Below are 20,835 nucleotides of genomic sequence, written 5' to 3' on the forward strand. Positions count from 1 at the left end.
CTCATAATAATCTACTGTCCAAGTCCCAGATCCTTAATGATGATGTCCGCCGCCTTCTCACCAATCACAATAGCCGTGTTATTTGTGTTGGAACCAACGTTGGCCGGGGCAATACTCAAGTCAGCAAGCTTAAGACCCTTTGTGCCCCAGACATTCAGACGTTCATCAACAACACCAAACTCATCGCGGGGAGCCATCCGGCAGGTGGCAATGGAGTGCCATGTAGTTCCAACGTTCTGACGCACCCATTGTTCAATAGCCTTATCATCCTCGGCAGAATACTCAACGTCCTCGACGTCAGAGAGAGACGACTGCTGCTTAAGGTCTACACAGGCAGCTGGGGACCCTTCGGGGAAGGCCGGGTGGCCGGGGGCGATTTCACCACGGAACATCTCAGTGCGGCGCATAATCTCTCGGGACTTCTTATAGGCCCAGACCTGCTTCTTGAGATCAATGTCGTTCTCATCGTTGAGGTAACCGACGTCAAAGTCCAAGGGGTCATCAACATTCGGTCCTGTAATATGCATGTGACCTCGGGAGTAGGGGTACGCTGTGTAGTTTCCTACAGTAACGTACTGCTCCTCTGGCACACTAGAGGGGTCACCCAAGAAGCTGTGTTTTCTGATTAGCTTTGCTTTTATGAGTTCCATCAGACAACTCACCAAGAAACAAGACCCATCAGCATAATCGGTTTGTTGGGAATATTCTTAAAGTCCTTATCCCATGCCTTTTGGAAGTCGGGACCCAAAGCTGTAACCTCAGCATCCGTGGGTCGGAGCTTGGAGGAGATATCAATCGAGTTCCAGCCAAGGACCTTGTCCTTTGAGTCGATGAGCCCCTGGCGCTTCTCGGGGTGTCGGAGAACTCTGTCAATGGTCTCATGGGGCTGGAGATTGGTCTTATAAGGATACAAGATCAACTGGTGATCCTGGTACTCATGGCCAACGCCAGGCAAGTCAACCTTGACAGGAACACCGGCCTTCTCAAGAATCTTAGGGTCGCCAAGACCAGATCGCTCAAGCACTGGTGGTGTGCCACAGGCACCACACGACACAACGACAAGCTTTCGAGCCTTAATAGTCAACTTGGGATGTTGAGTAGGGCCAACCTCAGCCTGAAAGGCAGGGTTAGGTGTGTACTCAACACCAACAGCACGCTTATCATCATCAAGAAGCACTCGGACGACCTTGGCCTCAACTAGCACATGCAGGTTGGGGTACTTGGTGGCATTGAGCTTATCGTGGACATAGACGGTGGCAGTATCTTGCCGCCTGCCCTCCTTCGAGACATAGCGAAGCCAGCGCTCGTAACCGTTGTTGTGATCTAGCGACTGCAAGTCCTGGATCTCAGGCCAGCCGACTTGGGATGCAGCCTTGATGAAGTCGCTCTCGGAGCCGGTAGAGCGGAATGTACCGTCACTGACTTGGACTGGGCCGTCATGACCATGCACAGAGGGGTCACCTCGACCATGATATGTCTCAAGCTAGGAAAGAAGTATTAGTATAAAGAGTCATCTTGGTCATGGATAACTAATGACACACCTTCTTGAGGAAAGGCAGAATCTCATCAGCTGACCATCCGGGTGTCTTCCATGAGTCAAAGTCCTCGCGCTGGGCCCTAGTGTACATCATGAAGTTGATGGATGAACCACCGCCGAGCGTACCGCCTGAGGGAACAATACATTCTCGTCCGGCGAGCTTCTCAGACTTGTTTCCCTTATAAAAGATGGTTGTCTTGGAAGTGGGCAGGAGATGGTCTAGGAAGAAGACGGGATGCTCAATGTTGGCAACACCCTTGTTATCCGGACCTCCCTCGATGAGGAGAATAGACAGGCTGGGATCCGCCTCTGCTAGACGACCAGCTACAACGCAAGCTGCCGTGCCACCTGTGGAAGGGTCAGCTTACTGAGGGATCGTAATTGGGGTAAGAGACGAGGATTACCTCCGGCGATGATGACGTCGACCTCGTCGATGTTCTCGGCAAGCTTAGTGTAGAGACCCATGATTAATACGCGGCTCTCCTATGTAGATCAGGATTTCAGAGTTGAGTATTCCTTGGGGATTGTGTGGTATTTTCTTGTCTCCCCCTCACGAGGCTCTTGGAAGTTATATGCATCTGCCGAGTCTCTGCCCCTTGCATGTGTCGTCTTGGTCACCAAGCTCCGGTCGTGCGCGTATCCATTCCTGGTCTGACCTCCGGTCCCTTTCTCCTGCCTGTAACACTCTCCCTTACTCTTTGAGGGGTCGAACATGGTTCCTCAGAAGCCGGGGCTTTGGGGTAGCATCGCTAAGCGTTTTACAGATGATCTGCGGAGCAAGTGGCTGGTTGGGCTTGGACCCAACAGAGAGGCCGTTGCGACGACTCGTACTTGCGTATGCGCTCCGTGGGGCCCGGGGGTATGGATGCATTCCGGGGTCCTGGAGAGCCCCGGCCACTTGAGCGAAATTATTGGCGCTCATGGATGACACAGACAAACTCCACCGGAGTAGCAACCAACAGCGCTGATCTCTGCGTTCTCTAGTCGGGGACCGTCTCTCGTTGTGCCTAGTGCCACATGTAAAGGTTCAGACCGAGGCCGTTTCCGCGCGAGCCAAGAGAGCTATGTGACGGTTACATTGCAGGCCCGCAGGCGGGTCGCAATGGCGTACTAATAGTCACAGATTTCTGACTGGGTTCTTCTTCTGGCTGAAGAAGGTCGGTGATCTGAATTGGGCATTCTAGTTGGCCGGGCCTAGTCTCAGAATTCGGGACAAATGATGTCTATAATTTTATGTGCTTCTAATAATAATGATGATTCTAATGCATTTGCCTTGTGGTCTAATTTCCCGAGTCCAGCCATTATTCCCGTTCCCGAGGCAAAGATTACCTATCGTTACACGCGGTTTCACGGGAATGGATCGCGGTACATGTTCCCGGCTCCCTTCAGCTGCCGTGTCGAAGACTGCGAGCTCCCGTCGTCGTCCTCGGGAATTCGTGACACCGTCACCTGCGTCTGGGTTATCTTGGTGATGCCTCGGGACATGTTTACCCTGCTCAGGCCATCTCCGTCTGTGTCGATGCGTGCTTCGTTTGTGCTCGAGAACAGCGGGCCGGTATTTGTACCCGATCGACCCTTGTTGGAGGCTCCGTTTCCGTTTGTGCCTCCGCCCATGGGCTTGGACTGCAGCTCGGTGCCCTGGTTGTAGTAGTCGTTCTGGTACGAGCTGTTGTCGCCGGTCGCGCGGACGACCTTGACGATGAGAGAAGAAATATTCAGCTCGATATGCAGCTTGAGCATGTAGACCAGTGGATGGAACTGGACATAACTGCATTATTTCCGTTAGTGATGGAATAAGGAATCGGAGGGGTTTGGTGCTTACATGAAGCCATTGCCAATCGACATGCTGCCAATGAGGATAACCTTGACGCCACGAGATTAGCTTGATCCTTCCTTTCACAAGCGAGAGCTGAAGGGAGCCTTACATCCAAACTCATCGAGACTGCAATCATGGCAAAGTTGAAGCGCAGCAGTGGCTTGTACTTGTCCAAACCATTGGCGATCAGCTTGACGCGGATCAGGTACATGAAGTAGGAATGCAGAGCGGCGTCAATGATGAGGAACAAGCCCTTTTCGATGCGGTCGTAGATGTGATTCACGTTGATCCATGTCGACGAGATCTGCAGCTGCGCGGGGATCCAAATGACAAAGACGCTGATGTTGATGAGGCCAAGTAGGATGGCGGTCGCCCAGCGAATCTTTGCTCCGTCCCGACGGTCCACCATGAGGAGCGATATTCGGTTGATGATGATGCCGCAGATACATTGAATCTGAACGACCCAGAGAGCCACTGCCCATGTCACAGTCAGCTTTCTTCATTCGATCGATAAATCAGCGCGGGGGTTTGGTCGTACAGAAAGTGAAGTAGATCCAGAAGCTGATCACATTTTGCATCGTCAGTTGTCACATTCCATTTGAACAGAAGGAATGATAGAGTTTCGGTACTCACCTTGGCTCGATAAACCCTCGCAGGAAACACCACGACAGCACACTAATGACGATAGAAACAAGCCACTCAGCCCAAACCATGATGACATATGGCTTGGCGCGTCCTGAGCGCTTCCATTGCGCATATGTCTGCTTGATGGCCTTGTGACCAGAGAACATGCCCGTCGCGAGCGTAAAGCCCCAGATGATGCTGGCGACCAACAAGTCATCGAGGGTGGGCGCGACCACCTTGTAGTGGTCCGGCACCAAAAAGCCCGGCATGTTTGTTTTGTTTCGACGAAAAGGAACAGACACAGCTGGCTGGTGGAAGAACGATATAAAAAAAGAAAGGCGAGAAAGAAAGAAAGAAACAAACCCCCAAGAACACGGTAAACTTGCGCAGTGTGTTTATGCAGTCGATCTTTAAGCAGTAAAACTAACTGTTACAGATCTGCTGTCTGTCTTCTGGCTCAGTTACGTACAGTATCACAATAATAATCATTGCCCCTAGCAGGTTCATCTTGACGTTCCAACCTCCAACCGTTGTGGACCAAACTAGCTCTTACGCATGTAGCAAAGATCTACCGGGACTTGGTAGCATCTCGTTCTAGAGGAGGGAAGAGGAGGCACGCAATCTGAGACGTTCGGGCGCGGATAGATCCAGTCCAGGGTCAAGAATGGAGACCAACAGAAGAATAAATGGACACAAAATGTCAATCCCCGCGGGTTACTAGGCCGGTTGTGGTGTATCATACCGGCTCCGTGATGCGGGACCCTTGCCCCAGTCAGGGGACTCTGGAGCCCCAGTATGAATGGACAGAGTACGTAGCATTGCCACCGGGGTTTTCTGGGACGCCGAGTTTCCCGAGGTGGCATCGGTCTAGAAAGAGGGCCAGCGAACTGTCGGAGCCGTTTAACTAGGTCGCTTCCTCTAAGTCTCAGTCATGCTGATTCTGATTGGGAAATTTGGTGCTTGACGATCAATCTCTGGTCGTGTCAGAAACCCCGTGGCCTGTTCCGAGATACCTAGAGAGTTTACTAGTGCAACGTTCCAGAAAAGTAGCGCCAAGTCGGCAGTTCACATTAAACGTGCAGATACACACAGACAGTGGACGAACAGGTCTCTCTATCTGTTACCTCATCCGCCTCCCCTACTACGTATGTTGCCAGGGCACCTTGCTAGAGGCTCAACTCGACGATCCGTTGGTAGCTCAACGGCTCACTGACTAGTACCGCCGAGTCAATAGCGCGCCGCGTGTCTAATGCTGCACCGGCGCTATAACGGCAGTTATCGCTGCAGGCACCTTGACCGCTGCGGCACCGAGCAAAAGACTGAGTCATGATCGCCACTAGAGCAATTACAAGAGGTGCGCCAACTACTGATCGGGCTTCAAACGCTGCTACCGTGGCCAAGCTGTAACGGGCGCCCACCCCGCGAGTCAGCATCGGGCGTCTTCTCGAGGCGAAGCTTAAGCTAGCCCAACGTTGGCGCGGGCCGCCCTCACACTAGCCAGCTGAAAAACAAAAACGGTTTTTGAAGCCTCGCGCGGGTTCCGTGCAGGTTCTACGTGTGAGGTTCTCCAATGCTTGTTAGGTATTAGATATGGCCACCCGTGCGTGATGCATCCTCGCGAAGGTGTTCTAACCAAAAAGAAATGGTTGCTTGTGTGCGCTAATGATGCCCTCATCCTTTGCCATCCAACTAGTAACAAGACACTCTCTCACATCGCTAAAATGCTTCATCCTAAACCACTTCTCCAGTGATTCGACCCTAGTCAAGACAAACTCGCGTTCTGTCTCATCCGTGAGCTCCTTTGCAATAATAGAGATTGGCCATAAAAGAGTATTATTATAGGGCGAGACGGGTGAGAGTAGACGAAGCAGCTCAACGCCCCACGACGGAAGATTTCCCATCTCCGAATCATTTTCGTCTAGCTCTTGTGGGCCATGGCCGAATGAGAGCCACTGATCTACAAATTTTTGTTTTCGGTAGACTGAGGCTGCTACGCGGTATAGCTCCGAGACGATACCCTTCTCATTCCAAGTCTCTGATCGGGCAAAGTCGTCAAGTCGTCGGAAGTAGGGGTTTAGAACAAAGGCCGGTTCTGCAACTGGAAGCCTCCCGCGGGATTCGCTTCTATCAGGTGCATCAAGCGCGAAACTTGGAAACCAGTCCAACCGTCCATCCCACCTTGCGATCTCCTCGTCTGTTACTGAAAGGTCGCCAGCACCTAGCCTGGCGATGATCTTGGGGAATTCGAAGCGTGATCCAGGGTCACCGTGTCTAATGTAAAAGTCTGACAGCGTCGAAGTGCGGAGCGAGGTTGACCTGACGAGATCGTTATAAAGGAAAAGGCTAGAGAGAAAGGCCATGGCCTCGTTCCACTGGCGCCCGGTGTCGTCGAGAGGATTTCCATTCGCAATAGCCAGAAACAGCCTATTCGGGAAGAGTTGGGCAAAGAATCGTAGATGTGTAGTCGCGTTTTCTTGCCCTTCTCCACTGAGCTTCTCGTAAAGGATCATAAGGACACATGTGGCGAGGAGATACATGACGTCGCCATCATCCAGGTTTGCTGCCCGAGATGCCACAACCTGGATGGCGGCATCCACGGTTGATGCTGATTGGATCTCCTTCCGAACTCCAGATTTGTCGATGGCCGACTCAATAGGTTCTCTACAGCCGCGGAGGGCTTTGTATCGGAAGAATAACATGGGTCTTTCCATGACGAAGCTTCCATGCTCCCAGCTTTGGACGCAGCTAAGGGTTAGAAGAGCATCGAGAACAACTCGACTTTGCATCGAGAGAGGAATAAATACCCTTAAGAATGGGTTAGTCGGACCAGCGCAGGTTGGGTATGTCCTGGAGAAACGTTGGATGTAGTGGTCGAGGGCGTGTGACTCTATGGGATCTAGTTCGAAGGGCCATTCTGAGATTTTGCAGAGGCGTTGTAGGCCCCCTTCATGGCCAGACTGGCTGGAAAGTAACGGAACTGTGACTGGGTTGTGATTCCTTTTTTGCGAACTGGACTGACCATCCACAGGTTGGGTAGTATTGGTACGGTTCGTGGATTTGGATGGGCCTCTCCTCTTCATCCCCTGTCTGCGAGAATCATCTTCCCAGACAAGCTTAGTTTCGGTATTACAATCCAAGCCCAGCCTTTGGCAATTGCCACATGGGAATGAGACACTGTCGCACTTCTTTCTCCTGTGATGGATAAGTCAAGATTCGCTGAAACAAACCGGCGATAGCGTACCTATTCCTGCACGTCCAGCACACCCTGCTCGAGACCGATGTTGGCGCTTCTTGGGTTCCATTGCCTCTTCAAAGGCGTCGGACGAGACAGACTTGGAATAGCAAGGATAACACCCGCTGCTGGTCGAGAGGCTTCCCAGTTGATACCAAATACGTGATGCGAGGGGAGAGTTGAGTGACCAACTCGGCTGGGATATCAGTGGAGTCGTCGGTTAGCGCCTCCGTTTACCCCGCAAAATCCAAAGATAAGGATAAGGGAGCAGGGGAGTGAGGTAGCACAGTATGGGCGGACATGAGTCTCACGAATGTGAGACATGACAGAAGCAGATTCTCAATGATAAGGCATTCGTGGAAATCCGAGAGGGAGAGTTCTGTTATATCCTATCTTAAGCGCCTGCGGTGTAGTTTTTGTCACGATGGAAGAGCTGACTAACTGATTTCGGGTGATGCCGTATTTCCTAACTACCGATCTAGGGTAAGTGCCCATCACAACCTCAGCAGTATACCTAGGTATAAGTCCAAGGCAAAGGTCGCCTTTTCTTCTCGTAGCTTTGAGTTGCTATCTGGTATCTCGTGGCGATAAAGCCCTAAGTGAGGCCAGCTCAAAAATTGCACAAATGGGCAGTCGAGATGTAAGGGTAGTGACAATTTTCACCTTTCATCACAGCTGCACTTGCCTCCAAAGCATCAAACCTCCAGTTTATCGTCGTGAGTAAAATGATCAACACAACAAGACAAATATTTCCATAAGCATCGAAACTATTGTAGAGGCAGCCCCATCTCCTTCGTTATGTCCTGGATGTACTTGATCATCTCCTCAGACCACTTCTTGATCTCATTCGGGCTGACAGTCTCGACTCTACACAAACCAGCTTTACCCTCAGAATCTGACTCTGCGACATTCTTTGCGTACCTTTCCTTTAGGGCATCTGCAGCGATGCGAGCGCGCTGAGCAATCACATCCAGACGATATGTAGTCCATTGGTAGTATAGCTCGGTGAGGTGAGACTTGTTCCTGACGTTCTTGTTGGTGGTGTCGTCTACGAGCAGGGGGTTCTTTGGCCGAAAGGACGTGACGATAGTGACTCGTTCCGGCATGTTAGTCACAGGTGCTGCTGTATGCGTGATTTAACGGCCCTGGAGGAGAACTGCGCAGCCCTGCACACCTTTTAGTAACACACTGGCATGAGATGGACATGTTACTTACCATTTGCGGTGCCTTCACCTTGAGGGTCGTCCCATCGCCCTTCATGAGCTCCGTCTCGCCACCGGACATATGTCTAGCGTCTGAAAGCATCACGACGCAGACCCAGGGGTGGGAGTCTTGATGCCACTCGATGATTGGTTTTGTCTGGTCCGTGACCTCTTGTTTCTTGGGCTTGTCCTGCTCGAACTTCTTGATAGCTTCTACGGTGGCCTCCGGGGGCTCAACTGTGGTGTTTCTGACAGCGTCAAGTCCACCGGGACCAAGCTGGACGTTGGTATGGCTGATTTCGTAGTCCATAGCTGGGACGAGCTCGACACCGGCAATGTCACTAACAATCTTCAAAACTTCGGGAGAGTGCCAAAACTGGTGAATGAAGGGGGCATAGCGAGGAGCCATGCCGCGAAGCTGCACAGAACCAGGGCGGGTGTGGTGGAGGCAGTTGTCAAGAACATCCTTGCTGAAGAGATCTCGTCGATGCTGCAGAACGGCCTCATGGGAGAGCAACGAGAACGGCTCTGTTGTTGCAACCGGCGACAGTGCAGTAGGCTCAAGGGAAAGGTCCCTCATGGTCAAGATAGACGAAGGCGGGGAGTAGGCCAGGTGTTTGGCTGGGTTGAACTGCACCGCGGAGCTCTGCTTTGAGGAGGCAATCTGCTGGGGGCTGATTGGCCCCTGGGCAAGGGGAGTTTCGATAAGAGCTGAAGGAGCCATGGCGGTTGTGTCTTGGAATGCAGAGTCAATGACTCGAAAAGGCAGGGGTACAGATATTGAAGTTGGAAGTTGGCGTTGGTGTTGAAGAGATAAGATGGTAAACATGCCATGTTTATGCTTTTATAGATAGCTGGTCTAGGGGACTATTTTCCCAAAAGAGGTTATTCTAGACGCGCTCCATCCCTTGTCCACTTTTGTAACTGCTCATGATAATATTGAAGGTAACAACAAAGCATATCAACCGTCTTCCCCGCAAGAGGCAATCTCTCGCAGCTGGTGCACTCCATAGCCATGATAGGCGAGTAACGCTATACCATATCTGGGGTATTCGAGGCGCCCTCGGCTTCTCGGAATCGATAACTTGTGGAGACGGCTATGAGCTTACGATGACGTCGAGTGTAAGATGCAGCGAGATAGTGTGCGCCATTCACCTAGTGTATTCGAAATGCCGGAATTACTGCTTGTTGTCAATGGCCAAATGAAGGCAAAAAACTCCTCATACCCTTCCTCTAGGCATGCCATGGCCTCAGTCATTTATCGTGGGGAGAGCAACGCTATACCCTATCTGGGGGATTCGAAGCGCCGGCCTGGCCGCTATCTTGGGCTGAGCTTGATATGAAAAAGCGGAGATGACTCGGGGACGCGGCTCCCGGTCTGGCTAAGTTCTCCCCGCAAACCCCAGCTTCAACCATGAACGATGATAACTCGGGGCCTTGCTGGTGTTGATAACTGGTATAGATATGAGAGAGCAAGGAGCTTTTATTTCCAACGATTCCTTCCATCAACGACACAAACCTCCAGCCTCATCTTCTTACATCTTGCTTCTAAACTCTACCGCCCCTGACTCATAACTATGGAGAATTTTGACATGAACAAAGATGTCAAGGCTCCAGAAGTCATATCTCCCAACGAGAGGACTTTGACCAACGAGTCACGAGCCAATGGCAAGATTGAGGTCACTGAAGACCGAGACTACCATGGAATCGACACTCGTGCTATTCCGTCTGGAGCAGACGTGGTCTACGAGAGGAAGGTTGCCGTTATGAACCAGGCTCTCATTGATATTGGAATGGGATCTTTCCAATGGAAGGTCTTTGCCATGACGGGCTTTGGTTGGTTTGTGGATAATGTGAGAGCCCCTCGTCATACCAACGCTCCTTTACTGACTGATTAGTTCTGGATGCAAGCCATCACCATCATCAGCGCCCCAGTCCGGAACGAGTTCGCTGTCAAGAGAATCGCCTTTCTCACGGTGGCTAAATACGCCGGCCTTGTCGTCGGTTCCTCGGTGTGGCCAATGACGGCCGACTTCATCGGCCGCCGCCTCGCCTTCAACGTCACCTTGCTCCTGTCCTCCGTTGCCGGACTTGTCGGCGCCGGGAGCCCCAACTTTGTCGCCATCGCCACATTCTGCGCCATCATCGGTGTCGGCACGGGAGGCAACCAGCCTGTCGACAGTGCCATCTTCCTCGAGTTCATCCCGGCCACGCATCAGTACCTCCTCACCATGCAGTCCGCCTTTTGGTCCGTTGGTCAAGCTGTTGCGGCATTGATTGTATGGCCTCTGATTGCGAACTACTCATGCCCATCTGGTCTTCCTGCTGGAGAGTGTCGGTTTGAGGATAACCTCGGCTGGAGATACACGTATTGGACATTCGGTGGTCTTACACTGGTCATGTTCTTGATGCGTCTTCTCTTCCGCGTTTACGAGACGCCCAAGTATCTCTTAGGCAAGGGACTGGATCAGCAGGCTGTAGATGTCGTTCAGAAGGTTGCTGCCAGGAACAAGACCACAACCTGGCTTACTATCTCGCACTTTGAAGCCATCGACGCTGAGTTGAACAACCGCAACAACAACAACAGCAGCACGGCAGTTGAAGACCAAGCACCCAACGTCAACCACCGAAACATAATCAAGCGAAACATGGAAAAATTCAGGCCCGACGAGATCCGCTCACTCTTTTCCAGCCCTCAAATTGCCATATCTACTTCGCTCATGCTTTTCTTGTGGTGTTCCATTGGCATGGCCTATCCTCTCTACAACTCCTTCATTCCCATCCACCTCGAGAACAAGGGCGTCAACCAAGGCAGCTCCTCTCTGGAGAAGACATACCGCAACTACGCCATTCAGGCTGTGTGCGGCATACCAGCCTCCATCCTCGGTGGGTTCACCGTCGATCTGAAGAAGGTTGGGCGCAAAGGCACAGGAACCTTTGCCTGCATCGAAACCGGTGTCTTCCTCTTCCTTTTCACCAGAGCGAATTCAGAAGCTGGTATTATTGGACCCACTTGCGCGATTGCATTTTTTCAGAATCTGGTTTATGGTCTTCTTTATTCGTACACCTCTGAGCTGTTCCCTGCGCCCATCCGAGGCACGGCGAATGGACTTGTTGCTATGTTTAATCGGCTCAGTGGGCTTATGGCACCTATTATTGCTGCCTATGTGGGAATAGAGACGGACTTGCCTGTATGGATATCGGCTGCTTTGTTTGTTGTTGGCGGTGTGGTCTTTCTTATCCTGCCGTTTGAGACTAGGGGGGAGGGCGGCTGCTTAGGCTATTCATGTAAATTTATGTCGTAATGTCGTACTCATTTATAGAGAGATCCTGACTCCCCAATGTGTTGTCAATAGCCCTGCCAACTTGATCCTAGCCTGTTCTGGAATATCGCCCCCATCAAGGACCGTGGTGATGTTCGCGGCTATATTCAATCCCCCAAAGCCAGGGTTCAACCCTCAGTCAAGCCTTGGGGGTCGTGTTCGAAGCCAGCCAGTCGAGTCGCAGACAGAGGCAAGTCAACGCGGATAAATCTCCTAGGTCGGTCAAGCGTAATTGGCCGCAACAGGGGTCCTACCCCAGAAGTGAGTTAGCCGCCTCTTCCTCGGGGCATCTGTATCCGAGACTCAAGATGGGTCTACTATTTCAGCAGCCGAAGTCCGCATGAATATTTGCAACGCCATGCCATCCTCTAAGGCCTTCATTCTATCTAGTACACGCCAAGCTTTCAAGATGAAGCTATTTGTGTTACTTTCTCTTGCCGGTGTGCTGCCATGTGCTACAGCAGCACCGTCTTTCGAGCGATCAGGTCACCGAGGTTTCAACTTCAAAAACATCAGGAATATCGTTACCTTGTGAGTCAACTGTTGGTCAACCTCAAATCGTTTTCTTTCTCACCTTTCCTTCAGCGGTGATTCATGGACGGATACTCGATTCAATACCTCAGGCATTCAGCCCTCAATCTCTAACCCTCTCGGAAATACTGGCAAGACGAGTTCTAACGGTAAAATGTGGCCTATTTACTTAGCCACACAGTACAACCAATCATCTGTGTTGCTTTACAACATGGCCGTGGGTGGTGCTGTCACGGATAAGGACATCGTGACGACCGGACCGAATGACGTAGATACTCAGGTTCACGAGAAGTTTGAGGTCTACTCCAGCCAGCAGCCCGGCTTCTTTCCACCAAAGGATACACTTTATGCTGTCTTCATTGGCATCAACGACATCTACCGGACTATCAACGATGTTGACCAGGAGGAAAAGATAATTGCTATCATCGGTCGCATCCGTGAACTCACCCTCGACTTGTACAAGACCGGTGCTCGGCAGTTCCTTTTAATTTCCACGCCACCGCAGTCTTTATTCCCCAACAACAGGCCCAAAGACATTGTTCCGAAACTGGAGGCGGCATCTCAGAGCTGGAATAAAAAGCTTTACAAGCTCGTGCAACAGCTGGATCGGAAGCTGGCTCACAGCACCTTTTTCTTCTTTGACATCGTTCCGTTAATCACTGCCGTTACCGAAGACCCCTCTCAATTCCCCGAGACAGCCATTTACAAAAGCAACAGCTTCTGCGCTGAATACAAGTCGTAAGTCAACTATTCATCATCTGTTTCTTGTTGTGATTTTGGGCTAATGGGGTGGTGTCTAGGGGTACATCTGTGCCAGACTTCAAGTCAGACGCTTGCGAGTATAATGCCCTGGAGTACATGTATATCGATGGCGCTCATCCTACACAAGCATTCCACCAAATACTGGCCAAGAAGATCTCTGAGCAGTTGGCTAGGGGAAAGTCGGTCAGCTGAGCACAGAGGTAGTTGTAACAGGAGCGGATACCAAATTTTCAGTGAGCGGAATCCGATGCAAGACTTCCGGATGTCACACCATTTTTGGCCGCTTCCAATAAAAACATTACAATTTTGGCATCGGCCGAGCTCTTTCGTATGATCACCCTCCGCACTACCCCGGAACGGAGATCAACTTCCCCCGCATGATCCCTTGTTTGACTGGGGGCAGAAGAGAGGCCCTCGGACTATCAAGGTCCGAACAAATCCCACACCATTACAAGAAAATAAACATCGGCCAGCCGGGCGAGTGCCGAAGACGTGAGACGGTGACTATCAGCAGCGATTGTGCCGCTCTTGATACTGATAGTTGGTCTTGAATTATACTAGACACTAGGTCTCACTGCTAATATTAAAGTGTGGCATCAACTGGCAGCGGCCGCTATCAGTTCTTGAAGTACGCCACTCCCGTTGCAAATGCATAGACAGGCTAAAGCAACTAGGCGCATGAATCCGTTACAAGATGCGCTATGTCAGGCCCAAGTGAACCCAACAGTAACGGCACTTTTGGACAGACTCTTAAAAGCAGTTAGTTACATGAGCTGTAGCGTAGGACATGATTCATGGCCCCTGGGCAGCCAAGCCGCCCCCCACATCAATTAAACTTTATTAATCGTCAGGGGCATCTGCCGAACCGCGCTAGCATTACTCAGTTGTTACATTGAGTCTGAGCTGCAACACACAAGGAGTGATTCGGCATATGAACCTTTTACTCGCCTCGTTTCAGGGCCACTTGAGTTTTATCCTTCTATACCCAGGCTCATATACGCCCTCGTAAAGCCTGCATCTAGATGGGCATCATACCTTGAAGGTTTCCCAAGACCGTAGACCTAGGTCCTTCCTGCTAACAGCTCATTCATTAGCAGCGAAACCTCATCCAGATAAAGTCATCTGCTGCCTTATCCTGCCGGCCGGGAGTGAAAAGCTGAACCTCGACGCCTTGACACCATGCATGGTGCGACGCCAGTAGCTTGCGATCCAACTAATAACGTCAGGGATTTGGGGATGTCATCCAAGTTGCGATAATGTCGATCATCTAACTAGGGTCTTTGCCGATCACGTAGGGTTCTCCAGACGATGTGCGATCTGCATTTTAAATACGACAATATTCTGTATTCGGTCTATTCAGCCGTCACGGGCCTCGATTAGTGCAGGTCTAAGCTCTTTTCACGAGTCGTGCCCCTTTTCTTGTTTTCTCTTCCTCCACCTTGGTGAATTAAAGACCCTGTATCTTCCCTTCTCTCCCATTTGAGGCGGGGCCTGATCTGTTTCTCAACTATCGTCAACAGGTATATCACCCCGCGGTGAATCCTCCTCTGTTTTTGCATTTCACTTTGCTTCAGGGACCAGTTGCTTCGAACCCGTATTTGTCAGCTTCGCTCCCACGACAGCCTCTTCTCCGTCCATCTTGTCCTCGACCGTCTTCAATACGATACGAATCGCCGATAATACCTGCCGCTATGGGTTACACACCGGACGCTGGCGTAATGAGCTCTTCGCTCATTACGTTTTCTGTCGCTACAACACTCGTAATATGTCGCCTTGTGTCTCGAAAGATCACAAGTGTAGTCTTGTGGTGGGACGATTATTTCTGTATGACTTCTTGGGTGAGTTACTCAGTCCTACAAACTCATGACGGCACTCTTCTCTCCCTTCCCCCCCTCTCTCTCTTCTTTTATTTCGCCTTCTAATCCTCATAATAAGGTGGCCGCTGCTCTCTACTTCGGTTTCACAATGTACTGTAAGTATATCATAACTGGGGGGCTCGAAAATCTCTGTCGGGGCGGGCAGATATCAATGTACTGACACTTCTCTGCAGGGGCTACTGTGATGGGCTTAGGTCATCTGAAGGCAGATGTTTCTAAGCCACCCGAGAAGGTTGAGGAGTATGCTCGATTCGGGCTTTTTATGGCCGAGTTCCTATACGCAATGTCGCTGGGATTCTCCAAGCTGGCAATCCTCGGCTTCTATTGGCGCCTGTTCAATGTCTCCAACATCCGACTAGGAATCTACATCCTCCAGGGAAGCACTGTGATCTGGCTCACCATCCGAACCTTCATGACCATCTTCCACTGTATCCCAGTCCAGGCATACTGGAATCACAACATCAAGGACGCTGTCTGCAAAATCGACCCCGCCAAATTTATGTTTGGCACAACCCTTGTCCATCTATTCCTTGAGATAGCTGTCTTATCGCTGCCTGTGTTTCAGGTCAAGGCCCTCAAGCTTCGCCTGGGTCAGAAGATTGCTGTCGTCGCTATGTTTATGTTCGGTATCTTGTGAGTCTTGGTCCACATATATATCCCCGTTGCTTTTTACACGTGAGTGAATGACTGACTGAGTCTTTTAGTGTTTGTGTCGCTTCAATTATCGTTCTTGTCGAGGCAATCACACTGAATCCCAAGACAACGGAGATGGCAAAGGATATCAGAGGAGTTATTATCTGGGCAGGCACAGAGGCTTACCTGGCTATCATCTCTTGTGAGTAATTCCTGTCACTAGTCTAAGCAGCATGTTAGTTTTGACACTAACTTCCCCCGACAAAGCCTGTCTCCCCATCATCAGACCTGTCTTCCGCAGGGTCATATCCAGCTCGATACTCAGCTCCAAATCCAACTCAACTGGTCCCAACCCTATCAGTGGCTTGACCAGTAGCAGGGGCATCAAACTTAGCAACATTGTACGAAAAAAGGAAATGAACGACAACAGTTCACAGCGACAGTTGGCCGACCTTGAGGACGGGTCATCTGGCGACATGGACTTCCATTCCTATCCGGAGCGTGGTGGCCATAACAATACTATTATTACAACCGGCGCTGATGAGGTTCCCAACAACACGGATAGGGCATATGGCATCCAAGTGAAGAATGAGACTAAGGTATATTATGAATCATCATAGAAAAGAGAGAGGGAAAGGAGACTGTTAGTATAAATATATGTTTGTTATCTCATTAATAGTCGAGGGCCTCCCGGCTGTGTGATCCCATCAAGAGCCAGGTTTCAACTATCTCAAAAAGACCTTATGAAGCGCACGCCACAATCATGGCATTTTCGAAGGTCATTCCTTGTCTGTCGCCTATGAGCCTCAAACATACGTTCTAGCCTGAGCCCTAACGGCACCACTGATTTGTCTCTTGAAACTTGACTTGTAAATCCCAATACCGCAATTTACAGATTACTTTCGATACGGACCAATCGTGAAGTGCAGTTGCATGTCAGGCTCGGGGTAAATCGGCGTGGCTGAACGCCATCATTGCAATTTCAATTGGCGCCAAATTACATCTTTTGCACATTTGGCAACCCTCCTGAGCAGAACAGGGCAATCCGAGCACACCTTAATCTAGCTGTGACCAATCACGTTCTGCCAAGCGCCCTTCCCGTCAAGGTTACTCCCCGTAGACGACTCTCAACCTCGCTGTGAACTACACATTCAGTCCGACTTGCATTGATGCCTAACGTGACTGCCTCTCTTATCTGCTAGGCATAGGCATTTAACAGAATCGTCATTCCCAAGCAACCCTCGCAGGGCCGCCTCTATTCTTGTATGCTCCAAGCAGGACTGACAGCGCTACACACAGCCCAGATCTACAAGGCTATCTACCATCGGCCTCATGTCCCGCTCTCCTGGGAGCAGCCCTGATGTCACATCGTCCTTGGACCTTACGGCCCGGACGTTTGATCTGCTTGGCTCGTTGGTAAAAGCGAGCGAGCCAACAAGCGTAATCACCCAGGCCGCCAAGGACTTGATCAAATGGCTGGCAAGGGAACGTATAGATGAGGCGAGCTTCAAGAAATGCGCGGAACTGGCTCGAGAATTGGCATACCCTAATCAACACGGGCTGATCATTCGAGAGTCGATCGAGCACGCAAACGAGCGCCTGCGCGGCCTCAACGCACCCATCAGCTTGATCACTTCCGGCTCCCTGGGCAGGATGATGGTTCACGACCAAGACTACTGCTATCTTGTCTCTACTGTCGCGTCGCTTGCCTCGTACTACGGAAATGAGCACATCACTGATATCATTTGCTCGCTGATCATCGACCGCACCGATGCACTGCCCGGCATTCGTCAGTACAAGCACTATCAAATCTACCGCGCCCCCATCGCAGCAGTAATGGCAAAGATCGTGGACAGCATCTTTCTCAACGTCATCAATGCCGGCCATCAGCCACCTCATCTTCCTCCCCAGCTTTCTGACCTACATCCTCACGCGTTGGGTCACTGGGAGCTTCCGGCCTTGATTCGGGGGGTCCAGCAAGCTGATGGCGATGTTCTCATCGTTTGCGGTGTCTTTTTTGCGGACGTTTTTGCCTGGCTGTTCTCTCACTTTCATGGGCATCTCAAAGTGTCTGTCCGCGGCATTGTTTCCTTCACAGAGCATCTTGGTCCAGATCAGAAGGGCGTACACCTGATGGTTCAAGAAGTCTGTAACGACACCGACGACTGCCTTCAAAAGAAACACGTATTCGAGGCATCTGTGGCAGCCGGAGATGGTTCCTATCGTCTTTTTGTGGGAAAAAGTTCGAAAGAAGGCCCGTTCTCTGAGAGTGTTCGGCCACAGGCCCATGTGAGACAGCCTTTGTACCACGAGTCAGCTGTAGAGTCAAACAGACGATACACTGGACGAGTAGCGAAGCTAAATCGTACTGAGAAAAACCACGTCACTGCAGTTGCCAAGAGCATACTGAAATGGCTTCTCGCACTTCAGCTCAAATCATGGGGAACCGCGCTGGTTTTTGCGCCGAAGTGGGACGGAAAAGATGGCATCACTTGTCTAGCAGAAATGCTTTCCGTCCACCCCAGTCTTCTACAAAAAGACACTGGCCACTTCGAATCTACGGCTCCTGTCTTCAGTCGCACCCAAGAGCAGCCCGACGATGATTCAGACGGCAGCTCCGGCTCAGACATGGGGCCAGGGGAAGCGTATAGACTGTCTGCGGTTTTTTCCTGTTTCCCTGTTGTCTTGGACATGCTAGAAAGTATATCCAAGAGGTGCTCTTGTTCTGCCTGTGAGCGGCACCTCTCTTTGGACGAATGCAAGAGTGGATGTCTGCGGGATCTGGCTGTCACAGAACTCCTCATCCTCCTCGCCCACGCTATCTCAGAGGGATTCGGAGCAGTAGATGTCTCCGGGCTCGCAAAACCTGACGACGTTGTAGGATCAATGTTCGGATTGCTTCACCAGTTGATTTTCAGAGGGCTGCTGCAGTGGAGCGACTGGTTCTCCGTCGTCACCATCGTTACTGCTGGGATACCCTATCGGATCTTCACTGAGAGCGGCCCATCCTTTGGTGGAACCCAGCCTGTCGCTATGCAGAATGGTGCCTATGTGGCAGTAGCGCCATGGGCTAGCTTGAGCCGCGAGATACAGCTATCAGGCTGCTTCAGCCTCGAATTCTATGAAGGTTGTATTGAAGGCATTTCGGAAGAGACTGCTATGATGCGATGTGAAAGGGCATCGGAGGGCAACGGCAACGACGAGTCAGCCAAAGCCTTCACGGGAGATGAAGACGAAGATGACTCGAAACTCTCACTCAGCACCGCCATTTTCCGAGAAAGCGACTCCGTATACCGGCTCATGACGTTGGTATCGACTGGACTTATTATGCGCGTCTTTGACCCTACAGAGGCACTCGAGTGTCTTTTCAACTCCCGTTTCCCCTTGTGTTCTTGTACTGGTAACCCGAATCCGCAAGAGAGGGAGGGTGAAACGGCTATTAGAGTATACGGATTGGAGAATATGTTGGAGGACTGGAGCTTGATAATGCCTCAAGCTGACATCCAGGTCACCCCTATTCTTTCTGATCGTCTCAAGGTAAACGTTGCTCTGGCTCTCTCTGGTGCCGGCGTTGTCATGACCGACGTCAGGTCATGCTGCTTTGAATGCGCATTGAAAGAGCTCAGAAGGGAACCTAGAGCAATGAGGCCGGAACGCATCATTAGGACACGGTTGCATGATCGGGCTTTAGCTAGTTGAACACAAATTGTTGCCGTTTAGGAAGTGCTTTTCCATTAAATCTCAATAGAAATCCATTGATGATTATACCTGCTAGTACTTGATAGGTCAAAATGAGTGTGCACCCACGACACTCGCCAGGTTGGGGCCGGTTACTGAGCAGAGCGGACGAGAGAGTATGGGATTGATAGCTTGATCAGAGCAAAGTAACAAGTCATCTAACCAGCTGCCTCTATTATGCCTTTTTGTTCACACCCCAAGTCGTTGATTCCTACACGTCCACCGCTCGAAACTGAGCCGATAGATAGTGCTGGGAGTCAGAGATAAATAGGGCAGAACTCTCCTCGCCTCTGTTTTGAGATCAATCTTAAAGCACCGACGACCAATCCTCCTGGCGAATAAACTCCTCAATAGTCCAGAAGGGAACCTCTACCCCAAGCTATACAATTCCATCATTAGCCAAGAGTTTGCGAAAGTAGTGAAGGTACTCACGTCAGAAGGGAAGATGACGCTGGGGTCACCACCGTGATATCCAAAGTCTCCAATGTATTCGTACATGTCAGCAAGCTCCTCCCCGACACCGCCGGGAATCGCATTTTCGAGGACCTTGCGATCCAGTTGTTGGAAGGTACATTGCACGCCGTGGACCTTGCCCCACAGAGCGGCGTACTCGTTCCAGCTCAAAAAGCCCGAAGCACCAAGAAGGTGTTTCCCGGGTTCGACCTGGGTGAGAGCCTTGACGAAGTAGCCTGTAGAGCCCTTTTAGTTGTGTGTTCTCCCAAAGTGGGGAGACACCTACCAGTATCGTGGCGCGCATTAACTTGGGCTACTGGGGCGTCAGGGTTTCCAGGAAGGTTCCAGATGTATGTGTTATCAGGTTGCTGCCGCCTAGTTAGTGTCCGATCTTGGCATCTCACGTCGACACCAACTATGCGTCACACGTATAACAGTGGGGGCGTGGTAGATTTACCTTGTTGGGCCTCCCCAGCGGAGAAGACCTCCAGTTCTCAAGATACAAGGCCACCTGCAGATACGACGTTTTCTTGTCCAGGGCCGGGTATGTAGCCTTGAGGTATTCGACAGCTTCCCATTTAGCATCAAAGTGAAAGTTGTGCGTATACTTTCCCTTGCTCAACTTCTTGGTGGGAGAGAGAGTCGAGAGCACGAATCTGTCAATGGTCTCCAGAGTGGCGTTGACTGCGTCAACAATGTTGCGACCTTGCTGCACTTCGAGGTCGTAGGCCAGCACATTGACGGGACTGCCAGCCTCTTGGGCTCGCTTCTGCACCTCAGGATCGCCGACGATTCCCCAGAAGTCAGTGACTCCAAATACCACAGTTGATCCTGCAAATGCGGCTTTCAGAGAGGCAGCGTCGTTCAAGTCCGCCTTGACGAGTTCGACACCTTTAGCAGCCCATTCCTGGCTTGAGGCCTTGGTTGGATCGCGTGTAACGCCACGGACGTGCCAGCCTCCCTCTTGGAGGAACACGTCGGCAACCGAAGCGCCCTTTTTTATCAAAATGAGCAAGACTTATCGTCACCAGTCTGAACCAGGACCATAGCATTCTTACCTGCTTTCCGGTAACACCGACCACTGTGATAATCTTGTTCGCCATATTG

The 20,835-nt window shown here is 51.0% G+C and overlaps 7 protein-coding genes across 7 annotated transcripts; 2 read left to right on the plus strand and 5 right to left on the minus strand.

Annotated features, from left to right (window-relative positions):
* Positions 1 to 11: 11 nt before the first annotated feature.
* On the minus strand, positions 12 to 2,002 carry NECHADRAFT_96512 (uncharacterized protein; the record flags this gene model as incomplete). The annotated part of the gene is made up of 4 exons (XM_003041644.1): positions 12 to 612; positions 663 to 1,483; positions 1,542 to 1,885; positions 1,942 to 2,002. The coding sequence occupies 4 exons, from the start codon at positions 2,000 to 2,002 to the stop codon at positions 12 to 14; spliced, it is 1,827 nt and encodes a 608-aa protein (XP_003041690.1).
* An 882-nt stretch (positions 2,003 to 2,884) lies between these two features.
* Positions 2,885 to 4,246, minus strand: NECHADRAFT_96513 (uncharacterized protein; the record flags this gene model as incomplete). The annotated part of the gene is made up of 5 exons (XM_003041645.1): positions 2,885 to 3,305; positions 3,360 to 3,400; positions 3,463 to 3,827; positions 3,892 to 3,914; positions 3,987 to 4,246. The coding sequence occupies 5 exons, from the start codon at positions 4,244 to 4,246 to the stop codon at positions 2,885 to 2,887; spliced, it is 1,110 nt and encodes a 369-aa protein (XP_003041691.1).
* A 1,359-nt stretch (positions 4,247 to 5,605) lies between these two features.
* NECHADRAFT_85297 (uncharacterized protein) lies at positions 5,606 to 7,533 on the minus strand (the record flags this gene model as incomplete). The annotated part of the gene is made up of 3 exons (XM_003041646.1): positions 5,606 to 7,169; positions 7,242 to 7,405; positions 7,447 to 7,533. 3 exons carry the CDS (start codon positions 7,531 to 7,533, stop codon positions 5,606 to 5,608), a joined length of 1,815 nt encoding a protein of 604 aa, XP_003041692.1.
* Positions 7,534 to 8,153: 620 nt separating this feature from the next.
* NECHADRAFT_17752 (uncharacterized protein) lies at positions 8,154 to 9,042 on the minus strand (the record flags this gene model as incomplete). Its single annotated transcript, XM_003041647.1, has 3 exons — positions 8,154 to 8,332; positions 8,397 to 8,595; positions 8,665 to 9,042. Coding segments are annotated over 3 exons (756 nt in total), but the record flags the coding sequence as incomplete, so codon positions are not given.
* Positions 9,043 to 9,825: 783 nt separating this feature from the next.
* NECHADRAFT_96514 (uncharacterized protein) lies at positions 9,826 to 11,716 on the plus strand (the record flags this gene model as incomplete). Its single annotated transcript, XM_003041590.1, has 4 exons — positions 9,826 to 9,856; positions 10,149 to 10,264; positions 10,310 to 11,008; positions 11,054 to 11,716. The coding sequence occupies 4 exons, from the start codon at positions 9,826 to 9,828 to the stop codon at positions 11,714 to 11,716; spliced, it is 1,509 nt and encodes a 502-aa protein (XP_003041636.1).
* Positions 11,717 to 14,718: 3,002 nt separating this feature from the next.
* NECHADRAFT_49707 (uncharacterized protein) lies at positions 14,719 to 16,157 on the plus strand (the record flags this gene model as incomplete). The annotated part of the gene is made up of 4 exons (XM_003041591.1): positions 14,719 to 14,869; positions 15,078 to 15,537; positions 15,609 to 15,739; positions 15,805 to 16,157. The coding sequence occupies 4 exons, from the start codon at positions 14,719 to 14,721 to the stop codon at positions 16,155 to 16,157; spliced, it is 1,095 nt and encodes a 364-aa protein (XP_003041637.1).
* A 3,425-nt stretch (positions 16,158 to 19,582) lies between these two features.
* On the minus strand, positions 19,583 to 20,831 carry NECHADRAFT_85301 (uncharacterized protein; the record flags this gene model as incomplete). The annotated part of the gene is made up of 5 exons (XM_003041648.1): positions 19,583 to 19,654; positions 19,708 to 19,964; positions 20,015 to 20,096; positions 20,186 to 20,722; positions 20,787 to 20,831. The coding sequence occupies 5 exons, from the start codon at positions 20,829 to 20,831 to the stop codon at positions 19,583 to 19,585; spliced, it is 993 nt and encodes a 330-aa protein (XP_003041694.1).
* Positions 20,832 to 20,835: the final 4 nt, after the last annotated feature.

Source organism: Fusarium vanettenii, assembly GCF_000151355.1.
Source record: "Fusarium vanettenii 77-13-4 chromosome 10 genomic scaffold NECHAsca_43_chr10_1_0, whole genome shotgun sequence".
Lineage (NCBI taxonomy): Eukaryota > Fungi > Ascomycota > Sordariomycetes > Hypocreales > Nectriaceae > Fusarium > Fusarium vanettenii.